This window comes from Vulpes vulpes, chromosome 15 (assembly GCF_048418805.1).
Source record: "Vulpes vulpes isolate BD-2025 chromosome 15, VulVul3, whole genome shotgun sequence".
In the NCBI taxonomy this organism is placed as follows: domain Eukaryota; kingdom Metazoa; phylum Chordata; class Mammalia; order Carnivora; family Canidae; genus Vulpes; species Vulpes vulpes.
In genome coordinates, this window is record NC_132794.1 from 74543028 (window position 1) to 74555159 (window position 12132).

At 51.9% G+C, this 12132-nt stretch overlaps 1 protein-coding gene and 1 long non-coding RNA gene across 5 annotated transcripts in view; one reads left to right on the top strand and one right to left on the bottom strand.

The window, feature by feature from the left end:
• Nucleotides 1-994: 994 nt before the first annotated feature.
• On the bottom strand, nt 995-9350 carry LOC112933148 (uncharacterized). Of its 2 annotated transcripts, XR_011997455.1 has the most exons (4): nt 9019-9350; nt 8516-8895; nt 5101-5242; nt 995-4695 (listed from the first exon to the last, which is right to left on the bottom strand). It is a non-coding gene; the product is annotated as an uncharacterized lncRNA (long non-coding RNA). The 2 variants fall into 2 exon arrangements; XR_003237607.2 differs by lacking the exon at nt 8516-8895 and having other exon boundaries at nt 9019-9338.
• Nucleotides 9351-9410: 60 nt separating this feature from the next.
• THSD4 (thrombospondin type 1 domain containing 4) overlaps nt 9411-12132 on the top strand; it is a 577007-nt gene continuing 574285 nt past the window's right edge. Inside the window, exon 1 of one of the 3 annotated variants that reach the window (XM_072739053.1) lies at nt 9411-9771. In XM_072739053.1, coding sequence (XP_072595154.1) covers nt 9426-9771 — 346 coding nt within the window. In that variant the 5' untranslated portion in view covers nt 9411-9425. Of the gene's footprint in view, nt 9772-10373; nt 10471-12132 lie in introns of those variants that run through there. The other 2 variants (XM_072739054.1, XM_072739055.1) reach the window with 2 other exon arrangements.

Genomic DNA, 12132 nt, shown 5'->3' on the forward strand with positions numbered 1-12132 from the left:
CTTTACATATGGTATTTATTGCAAAAAAAAAAAAAAGTTGCATTAAAAAAATCTCAGTAATAGCTCTTTGTTATGGCCTAAAAGAGTTAGGCTGTCCACATCCTATTTTCTGAATCTATAATTAGAGGCATTTTTCCCAAAGACAAATTCTCAAAGGAACACATTCACACTGAGGTTGAACCACAGCCTCATTAGGCCAGCAACAATACTTTCAGTGGTTTTTCTTGTTTGCATCCCCCCTTTCATATTAATGTGGAAAAAATGCTTTGAGAAGACCATGAGAATTCTGAAATTTTGAGCTTGAATGACTGGGAGAGGCTGGCCTTCCCCCAGACATGGAGTACAGGCCTTCGAGGGGTAGGAGCAGGGGGATTTGTTCTATGTTCTGTACGTAACATGTTGACAGGAAGAACCTGCCAGAGTATCTAGGAAATGGGATCCTGGAGTTGAAGGTCAGAAGTCAGATTTGTGTGGCACGAACAACCCCTCCCCAAGAAGTTACTGTGGAAGGTGTGAGGAAGACCATGATGATGGGAGGGAAAAACAGCTGGCATGGCAAGAGAGGAGAGGTAGGGGCCATGTACGGAGGTGCTTATGCCTCCCATGGTCAAGGACTTCCCACCACAGTGCCAGCCTCTGGATCGCTGCCCTGCAAACGCTCCCACCACGGTGCCCTCCCACTTTTTCTCTCACTCCCCAGAGCCTGGTAAATTCCCCAAATTCCCCCTAAGCTGCCCCCTTTCAGGGCCCTCTATATGGAGCTTATTCAAAGGCAGAGGGGGTATTTTGGTCACCATGACAAATCCACCGGGGAAGATTTTTCAGGACCTTCCTGATTCCAGCCCCTGGTGGAGATGATCTGGGGTAAAACTGCAGCCTTCTGTGGCCTCCCTGACCCATGCAAGAATTTACTAGGGCCTCCTAATTAGCACAATAACCTCTGTATGGTAAAGTAACAAGACTTTTCAAGCGCTTCACCACTGCCAAATTGTATTTGCAAATACCATCATGTTTTATTGTAACAACCACGCCATCAATCACAATATGCTGGGTTTTGTTGCAGTGATAAATCCATATCTCAGTGGCTTAACACAACAAAAGACGGTGCACATGTTTATGCAAAAAGGGGTGGTGGGTGCTTTGCTCTTCAGAGACCTCTGAGATCCTGGCTAACCAAGGCCACAACTGAACCATGGCTTCATGATCACAGCACCAGTGGGAAGGGAACATGATTTGTACACTAAGACTTAAAGCATCTGCTTAAAGCCCACTCTTCCTTTCCTTTTCCTCCCTCCCTTTCTTTCTTTTAATTTTTACAAAGAGAAGTCATATTCCATTGGCCAAAGCAAGTCACATGGCCATGCTTAACTGTGGGACAAGGGGACGGGGAAGTTAAAACCTCTCTTACCCCTAAAGGGGAAATGCTGAACCTCAGGAACGACTATTGTGCCCTTAAGAATTATCTCCACGTAGGAGTCAAAGAATTCAGATTCCATTAAGTCACTTTTCCAGAGTCACATAGTTAATAAGAGCAGAGCAGGGATCCAGGTGCACGCTTGTTTAACTATAAAACCCACACACCTTCCATAACTGAGGTGGCTCCTCTTCATGAAACCGTCACATAGAAGATGGTTCTTGTTAGCTTCAAGGGAACCTCAGGTGCTGACAAGTAAAAACTTTGACTCCCAATTAAAGTGAGTCTTGTAAAAATGGGTTTCTTTTCTCTCTTCTTAAAACAACTGTTTAAAAAGAAAAAAGAACAAAAGAAAGAAAGGGAAAAAAGAAGAAAAGAAAACCAGAAAAAGAAAAAACAAGCAAGCCCTTTGGGTTGACCTCTGACCTGCACCACATTATCTAATTGCATGTAGGGTGATTTGGGTGTTTTCTCACTTGTGGTATTTTCCACTCATGGAACTGGGTCAGAAGAAGTTTGTATCTTTACATGCTTGTTCTTGCTTATATTTGTTCTCTGCTGGATCCTGTACCCTTCATCCATCCTTTGGAATGTTCCCATGACAATGGAAGAATGGCACTACAGCTACCCGGACAAAAGGGACAGACTGGGTGCATGGGCCAGCTTCTCTCAGACTTACAATTCTAAAAGGGAAGGTAGAGGCCAGGAGGTACTCTCAAACCATTCCCCACTTGAGAGAAGTCGGCAGCGAGTGTTTAGTCATATTATGCAGATGAGGAAACTGAGGCACAGACAGGTTAAGTGATTAAACCAGATTAAAACAAACTGTTAAGTTTTTTTTTTTTTTTTTTTTTTTGCAAAATTGTAAGTTAGTCTCCTGTTCCCTCTACACTGAAGACTTCCATTTGCCCTCCAACTCCTGGGGAATGTGCCCTTAGGTATCCCAGCTGATGCAGGCGAAGCTCTACTTTGTCTAAAGACTCGTGCCTTCACACGGCTTGCTCTCTGATGGGTACAAGGTGTAAGAGGTGAGGAGGCAGTAAGATCCCTTCCCACCCCTTTTGGGCAGCTGGCCCCTGGAGCAGTAGTCCTCCAAACACTTTAGAAGAAATGCTTCTAAGGTCTCAGAACCCTTCCTGAACAAACCTGAAATCCATGGGAGAGTTCTAGGAAGAGGCATAGGTAATAGTACAAACTCATGTCCATATTGCTGGGTTGAGCCTCTGCACAAGCCCAAGAAGGAGACTTAGCAGTGTTCTTGCCTTAACCCCAAAAAAGGGAAAAAAACCACCACTCAATTAGATTAAATATGCTTTGAGTAGGCCCTGAAGTCCTCAGCCTCGGTGTGTATGAGATGTGGAACTCAAGATGACGTTAGTGGTTGTGATGGCTTTTTCTGAAAGCATGAGACTCCTAGTTTCCTCCATCCGTGGACTTACTAGGGGTGGAAATGAAAGAAACCATTTCAAATGCAGCTTGAAATTTAAAAAAAAAAAGAAGCCACATACTTCTCTGTGTATGTCATCTTTTCCCAGATGGATCCGAAATGAGCCACATAATTTCCCTGTTGCAGAGTTTCTGAGAGAATCACAGATCTGAGAGCTGGAAGGGGCTTTAAGACTTGGGGCGAGCCAGTCCCCTCTTCTTCCAACACATAAATACGTTCTTCCCATTTTATAGACAGGCGACTACTGGTCTGAGGTTGGTGATTCCTATGATGACACGGTCAGTAGGTGACGCTGGTGGAGAGGTTGAGGGGGCTGACTGCTTGCTTTGACTACCTGGAACTGCTCCTTGCAGGTGGGAGACTGCTTCATCATGCAGAGACCAGTGCCACAGGAAACAGTAAAGGAGAAAAAGGAGAAAAAAACATAAAAGGAACATAGTCATGAACATCTTGGTAGCAAAGTCTGGCAAGATGTCACAACCGGCACGCAGTAGGGCCTCTGCGTACCGGAGGGAGGCAAGATGAAAGAGTGGGCAGGATAAAGCAATGAACTTGGAGACTGGCTTTGTGAACCTGTAGCGGCCTGGGTTCATATACAAGCCGTGTCTGGCCAGTGCTCACGGGCTATGCAGTATCTTTGGGACTTTATAAAAATTCATTAATTCAACAAGAAAGCCAGTTTGCTACAGAGAGAAGATTGCCAGGGAGGCCAAGGTGAACAGCGATTTCAGGCGCGGTGTAAGCTGATTGGCCTCAAACAGAGAAGCAGCTTCCTATGTGGAGACCCCCTAACCCCCAGGCCACCTGGGAGGCTTACAGCACTGCTCACAGGGTCGGCCGGCAACGGGTGAAGGACAAGACCTTATTAGGAGAGTCTCCCAGGAAGCAGGGGAAGGCAGACACAGGGCATTCTTTTAGGATGATGGATTTGTTTTATGTTGCATTTATTTTTTTCATTACAAAAGAATTGTGGAATGATGTTTTTGCCTTACCTTTTTTTTTTCTTTTAAATAACAGAGTGGATTTTTTTTTCCCCGCTCTACCTTTGGACAAACACAGATCCGATCATCAGTCCCTGCTTAAACCCCCTCAGAGGCTTCCTCTTGCTCATCTGAAAATAACCCAACTCATAAAAATGGGCATAAGCAAACTTTGACAGATTCGTACAGTATCATTTACAAAATGATAAACTTCTGTATTGGTTGATTAATGGCCGCTCCCTAAGCTGTTCCCTGCCTTCTTCCCCACTGGAACCCCCGAGCCCCCTCAATCCAGCATCTAGGGCAGCGGGGGCTCCAGGACCCCAAGCCTTGTATCTTTTCTGATGGGCTCCCCTGTTGCCTTTGTAGTTGTCAAGGGATTATGAACTACTCCTGCAAGGCTCAGCAGTCAGACCTCAACCCATCCCTGTCCCCCTTCCCTCTTTTCCCGTGGTTTCTGAGTCCTGGCCACTCTTCCTTCTGCTCCTTGCATGTGTGTCATGCCTCTCAGGAAGGCTTCACAAATGTGCTTCCTTTTGTCTAGAATAGTCTCTCCAACCCTGGCCTCTTGTTACATTGGCTAACCCGTAATCATTCATTGTCAGCTTCAATCTGTATAGTTGGGGTGGATGAATAAAAGGATGACCCATCACTCGTGTTTAAGGGGAGGCACTTGCAAGTGGACTTAGTCCATAAATGACAATTATCTTCATCTAAGTGATCGGTCCCAGAAGGAGAAAGGGATTCTGCGGACATGGAGGCTGTGATGTCCACTCTTTCCTGCTCAGTGTTGCCGCTCCTGAGGAGAAGCAGCTTCAATCTGGGTGATGCCTTCGAGCTGTGAATATTATCGCCTGCAAAGAGGGAGAAGAGAAATAATCTGAATATTTGGGATTCCAAAAGTTGTCTTGTACCAGGTAACATGAAGTTTCCTATCTTCTCTGACCAGACATGGGGCAGGAAGGGAGAAGAGTGAAGGGAGAGAGGGAACGGGAATTAGATCATCTGAAATGTAGCCTGTCAACTCTGGTGCTTGATATGCCATCTAGAAGCCGTTTTGCTTCCGTCCTCCAAGCAGGTGGCCACAGCTCTTCTCTTGCATGGTTGTGGATTACAGGTCAAGTAGGGGGCCAGCCCCAGGCAGGGGCATGGGAACTTGGGACTTGCTTTTAGGTTGACATCCCAGATCCCCTGGAGGAGGAAGAGAATGAAATGAATTAAGGAGGCCAGCAGGGGAGGAAAGGCTCCTTAATACTCACCAAGACACTTAGAAGCACTGCAAGGGCGCCTGAGTGGTTCAGTCTGTTAAGCATCTGCCTTCAGCTCGTGATATTAGAGTCCTGGGATCAAGTCCCATATTGGGCTCCCCACTTAGCTCCTGCAGCTCCCCCTGCTTGTGCTCTGTCAAATAAATAAATGAAATCTTTAAAAAAAATTAAAAGAAACAGCTTAAAACGACAGACAACAAGGTTACCAGCTCACAACACGGTCGTATCGTGTTGCGTTTTTGTGCTTTTGCGCTTCCCTTATTTCCTTATTATTTGTTGGGCACAAGCTTGCCCTGACTTCACAGTCGACAAAGGTATACAGCCAAGAAAAATAAGAGGAACAATTTTATAAGCATTGTGATGGGTCCTGGTACCTCGCTGGAGCCTGAAATTAGGGGTTTGGATGTGTGTCTGTTTCCCCTCCACCTCCGCATGCTAACAGAGCACGGATAATACAGGGGTTTCCTTCCCTGCTGGGACACAACCCCCTGAGATGCCATCCGGATGAAAACACTAGTGTTTGTCAAGAGCGTAGAGCAGTGTTTTTCAAAGTGTAATTTTTGGAATTCTAGCCTCAAGAAATGTTCTGCTGGTAAAAGGATTCGTGGTCAGTGCTTATTAGTGAAGTATGGGAGCTGCGCATGTTTCCCTACAAAGGTCCGGTTGTCCCGAGTTGCCTTCCTGCAGTTGCTCCCACTTTGCTCTTGCTCTGGCTGCACATGCTCTGAAATCCCAGCAGTATGCTTCTCCCTCAAGCATTCGGGAGCCTTTGCCATGTGCCAACACCGTGCCCCGGCCTGGGGCACCCTGGGAGGAATGGCTGGTGGCCCGGGACGTGGCTTTCGGCAGCGGACAGGCTTGGCGACGGGTGGGGGGCAGTGCAAGTCCTCTGTGGGACCCGATCATTTCTCATCACAGCTGAGACAACCAGTGGAGTGAAGGGCACTATTAATTTTAATTAACTGATAATTATACCAGGACGACAGGTATTAACTGGGACTGTCCTGCATGTTCCAGAATTGACGCATGACCAGAGAGTTACGTTTTTTTGGTCATCTTGGGAGGCCTGGGTAGCAGTTACAGGGGAGTGGTTTCAGTTCATATGGAGAGGGGCTTGCTAACAGAGAGCCTCCAACAATAGTATGGGCTATTTTGTGAGGTAGTGAGCCCCTTGTCGTTGGGGATATGCAAGAGGGTAACTAACAACTCATGCTCTACAACGTCGGCTAGGGAAGACATTGACATGCCAGGAAGTCACCTGGGCTACATGACCCCTGCTAAACTGAGGTGCCTATCTGACAAGGGTCCCTAGCTTATCTCCTATGCGAGGACCAGATCCTGCCAATCCGACTTATGCATACAGATATACTAGGATAAAGGCAGAAATACAGCAGGACTGAAAGAAAACAAACTTGCTGTTCAGCATAATTAATATTCACCGGTGCCTACGCATATGTAAATATCTCTTTGTTTACAATGAGATTGGATTTCACAGTATAGCCTTGACTTTATTTATTTTTTTAAAGATTTTATTTATTTATTCATGAGAGACAGAGAGAGAGAGAGAGAGAGGCAGAGACACAGGCAGAGGGAGAAGCAGGCTCCGTGCAGGGAGCCCGATGTGGGACTCGATCCCGGATCTCCAGGATCCCACCCTGGGCTGAAGGTGGCGCTAAACCACTGAGCCACCCGGGCTGGCCTAGCCTTGACTTTAAATAAAGAGAACATTTGGGGTGCCTGGGCGGCTCAGTCCGTTAAGTGTTTGACTCTTGATCTCGGCAGCTCAGGTCATGACCTCAGGGTCCTGGGATGGAGCCCTGCGTTGGGCTCTATGGTCAGCAGGGAGTCGGCTTGAGGATGCTCTCCCTCTGCCCCTCCCCTCTGCTCATGCGTGCTCGTTCTCTCTCTGAAATAAATACATTAATTTAAAAAAATGTCTATAAAAATGAATAAAGAGAACACAGGTAAGCCAAATACAGTCACTACAATGTGACCAAGTGTGACGTGGATCAGAATCAAGTTCTGAAGCAGCATCCTAAGTCCACTGGGTCAAGTCTGGTCGATAATAATTGAACTTTGTTTGTGCAAGATGTTGACATTAAGGGAAGAAGATAAAAAGGGAATTCCTTGTACTATTCTTGCAATTTGTCTGTAAGTCTAAAGCTTGCTTTTACAAAATCCATATGCTTGACCTTAAGGCCTGTTCCGACCAGGCCCTGCCTGCAGAACTCCCCTCATCCTTGAAGACTCAGCCGAGACAGAACATCCTACCTCTGCCCCCCCTCCAGGAGTCTTCAGATGCTTCTGCATATCTCCCGATGATACCACCTGCTAGTATAATTTCCTAGCACGGCACCTCTCCCCCATTTACTTCTCTGAGCTACTTTTGGACTGGAACGTCTCTTCATTTCATCTTTAGCAGTAAGTCTATCTTTTTTTTTTTTTTAACATTTTATTTATTTATTCATGAGAGATACAGAGAGAGAAAGAAAGAGAGAGGCAGAGACACAGGCAGGGGGAGAAGCAGGCTCCATGCAGGGAGCCTGACGTGGGACTCGATCCCGGGACTCCAGGATCACGCCCTGGGCCAAAGGCAGGCACCAAACCGCTGAGCCACCCGGGCGTCCCAAGTCTATCTTTTAAATGGATTAATGGATCAATCCAACTTGAACAAATCTTATTAGTTTCGCTTTCTCTGTTGGAATTGTGGTAAAATGGGATACCTGGGTGGCTCAGTGGTTGAGCATCTGCCCTCGGCTCAGGTCAGGCTCCCGAGGTCCTAGGATCAAGTCCCGCATCGGGCTCCCCGCAGGGACCCTTCTCTCCCTCTGCCTGTGTCTCTGCCTCTCTGTCTCTCATGAGTGAATATATAAAATCTTAAAAAAAAAAAAAAAAGTAATTGTGGTAAAATATGCATTACATAGAAATGACCCTTTCACCCGTGTCTAGGTGTACAATTCAGTGGCATTAAGTACATTCCAATGTTGTATAAATTTTCTACCATTTTAAATGATTTCAACTGGTCAGAATTTGCTAGCGCTGTTAGATCCGCTTAATCTGGACCTAGGGGACCCATGACACTCGGAATTACTTAAATCCCACTCACACCAGGTGCCTCCAATCAAAATTTGTTTGATCAAGTGTGGAATTACTTCTTCCCATTTGAACCAGCGTGGATCACTCAGAACTGGCTCTGCCCAGGCTCCTGGCCAGCAGCTGGCCCACGGAGTCGGTTCTCTTTCTTTGGCCCGATCTCTTGGGCTGCCAGTTTCTCTTTGCTCATTTTTTCCCCCTGGGGCTCCCTGCCCCGTCCTTCTCCTTTCTGCTCCCACACACCGTGCTCACCCCTGCGCAGCCTGGCTCTGGGGCAGGGCCCGGCTCTGGGGCAGGGAGTCCCTCCGCGCACCTGCACTTTCAGAACAGCTCCTGCGAACAGGCTTTAGGGGCAGGCCCCACAAACAGGCTGAGTCACAGTGAGGGAGGCTGCCCCTTGCAGTGTAAGGTCAGCCCTCTCCCTCTCCTGGGAGGGGAGGCGTCTTCTCCGTCACTGCTTCCTACCTCACCAGCAGTAACCTTCTTGGTTTGAACGCAAGGAGTAGAGCACTGCGTTAGGAACCAAGCTCTGGTATTTTCCTGCCATTAACTAGCTTCTCTCACGCTGTCCTGGGACCACACTGCCCAATTAGTAAAAGGAGAGGCTTGGCTATGCAGAGGAAGGTTTGATGACGACAGGGATGATGGTGGTGGTGGTGGTTTGCAGCAGGCTTTTTCCTTCCCACGCTGACCCTAATAAGACAAGACAGGGTGCTGGGTCACTCCGGGGTTTCATGCACACCTCATGCCCCTTGCTGGGAACTTGAGGGCCCTCTCTCCTTGGCCTTTGCCTTGCAGGGCCCCAGCAGGTCTTACCTTGTGACCTTGTGCGTGAGCACAGGAGTGAGGGCACCCGGGCGCCCTTTGGAGTCAGGCCTTCTTCCCTGCTCGGGCTCCCAGGGAGACTTTCCTTGGTTCCTGGGCTCAGCCTCAGGCCTATCCTGTTGCCGGAGTGATTGTTCCAAACACAAGGATGCGCGGGTCCGCCTGGGCCCCTCTCGGGCTCCTGCAGCGCATCCCCGCCCGCCCGCCCGCCGCGCTTGCTCCCTTGGGCCCTCGCCGCCCTCCCATCTAGGCCGCCCTCGGGTTTCCGGGGTGCTGCGGGTTCTCCGGGGGTGGGGGCGCTGGGGGCGCTGGGGGCGCCGGGGCCCCGGGGGCGCGGGGTGGGGGCGCGGGCCGGCCCTTCCCGCGGCGGCCGCCAGGGGGCGGCAGGCGCGGCCCCGATGACAGCGGGAGGCCGCGAGCGGGGAGGGGGCGGGGGGCGGGGGGAGGGACGGGGAGGCCGCGCGGGTCCCCGCAGGGCCGGTCGCACACTCGGGGCCCGGCTCTCCGCGCGCACCGCAGCCGCCCGCCGCCCGCTCGGCCCGACGCCGGACCGCGGCGCAGCGGGAGCCCGTGCAGGCGGTGCAGGCGGCGGAGGCGGAGGCGGAGGCGGAGGCGGAGGCGGAGGCGGCGGCGGAGGCGGAGGAGGCGGCGGCCGTCCATGCGGCGGGCTCGCGGCCGCCCGGCTCCGGGAAGCACGCGGGGGCGAGGCGGGGGCAGCCTCCGCTCCGGGACGCCGGCCGCCAGGTGAGCTGGGCGCCCCGCGTCCACCCCGGCCGCCGCCGCCCTCCCCGGGGCGCCCCTGGACCCTGGACCGCGCGGGCGGGGGGCGCGGCGGGGGGCGCGGCGGGGGGCGCGGGGTCCCCGGCTCTCCTCCCTCCCTCTTCCTCCCCCGGGGACCCGCTCCTCCCGGGCCGGCCTCCCGCCGGGGGACCCCGAGGTCGCGCCCCGGGTCGGGAGGTGGGGGGAGAGGAGAGCCGCGGGGGGGCCCGGAGGGGTGTCGGGGCGCGGGGCGCGGGGTCCCCGGCTCTCCTCCCTCCCTCCCCGGGGGACCCGCTCCTCCCGGGCCGCCCTCCCGCCGGGGACCCCGGGGTCGCGCCCTGGACCGCGCGGGAAGGGGGGAGCCGTGGGCGCGGGGCCGGGGGTGTGTCGGGGCGCGGGCGCGCGGGGTCCCGCCTCTCCTCCCTCCCTCCCCCGGGGACCCGCTGGCTCCCAGGTCGCCCTCCCGCCGGGGGGCCCCGAGGTCGCGCCCCGGGTCGCGGGGGCAGGGGGGAGGGGGGGCCCCGGTGCACGGCCGCCCGCGCTGGGACCCCCCGCCCCGCCCCGCGCCCGGGCCCGGAGCGCACGGGCTTGGCGCGGCCTCGGGACACTTCCTCGCGGGCTCCCGGGTGCCTGCAGCCCGACTGGCGTCCACAGACGGAGCTCGCGAGCCTTAGAGAGCTGCAGGTAGGGGAGTTTACCCTGATTGATTGATTGATTGATTGATTGATTTTTACTTTGAAACAACCTCAGCCCTAACTTGGGAAGGGGATTGCCGGCGCTCTCAGGCCCGCTTCGCATCTGGAACTCGTGGGTCCCGTGTTTCCTGAGCCGTCCACACCCAGCACCCCCCCCCCCCACCATCCCAGCCTCCCCTACTGCCAGTTAAATTTGCATGTTTGCATCCCTTCTAGTCTCGGTGACCCCCCCAGCACCCCCAGTAAGTGAATCCGAAACCTCCATCCCGCCTCCAATCAGCCTGGGTAGCTGAAATGATTGTGGGCTGCCTGTTGGAGTTGGGAGTAGGAGACCTGGAGACCGACAGAGGTCTAAGGAATCACCTTGTCCAACCCCGCGCAGCGGCAGGCACCCAGGCACAGAACAACAGTCTAAAGATTTTGCAAAGATCACACAGCTCTTAAAACCTGCGGAGCCTGAGTAGGTCTTTATTGATAAAGGGATGATGAAGGGGCTTAACAGGATCTTACCGGGTCTCAGTGATATAAAGAAGCAAACATTTTAAATACGAGATTTAAATACGGCACTGCTCAATTCCTATAGATTTTTGTTGGCATCAGAGTTGAATTCCTTTAGAAAACAAAATTCTGGGGACGCCTGGGGTGGCTCAGCGGTTGTGAACTGTCTTTGGCTCAGGTCGGGACCCCGGGGTCCCAGGATTGAGTCCCACCTCTGGCTCTTCGCAGGGAGCCTAAATCTCCCTCTGTCTCTGCCTCTCTCTGTGTGTCTCTCTCATGAATAAGTAAAATCTTTAAGAAAAGAAAAGAAAAGAAAATCCTAGGCTTGGAATTAAAGCGAGGAAGCATGTGGGAGTCCTGGGACTTTCCTATAAACCTCTGCAGGGCTGGAGCTGGGATTTCCCAGAGGTCCCGGCCTGGGAAATGAGTTTGGGTGATCACCATCCAGAAACCTCTACTGAATGAGCCCCCTGGCTTGGCCTCTGGCGAGGAGGGCTGGTCTGGTCAGATGCGCTCACGTGACCGCTACCCCCCCCCCCCCCCCACCGCGGGCATCCTGGGGTCATTCTGATTTGTCTCCTCGTCACTATCTCCTGCCCTGAAGAAATCTTTCTAACTGGCTGTTAGGAAAAAATGAGTAAAATAAAATACAGTCCAGAGTTGGGGGATAAGAACAGGGTTGGATATTTGGGGTGGGAGTTTTTTGGGGAAAGGGTTGTTTTGTTGCCTAGAAATGCTTCTTGTGCTTGCATCCAATTATCCTAAAGGGTAGGGGGGCACTACCCTCCCCTCCTTCTCCAGCTCCCCAGCACCGCTTGCCCCCAGTTGGCTGGCAGTCTCAGTGTTTGGGTGTCCTCCGTGCCCCCATTCCATCCCCCATTCCATCCCCCTTGTGTGTGCCGAATTCATTACGGAGTTCCTTCTACATTCTTTTGGGATAATGGCAGGAGGTCACTTTCCTGTCGCCCATCCCTCTGCCCCCTTCCACCATGTAAACCATGTCCACGTTACAGTAATAATCTCCCCTCTTGACTCCTAGCCAGGAGTCACTTTCTTCATTTTAATCCATCTCCTTTCATGCTGACAGATTAATATTCCTAAAATTCTGATTACGCCACATCATTCCTCTCAAGAAATCACAGTGGCTCCCCAG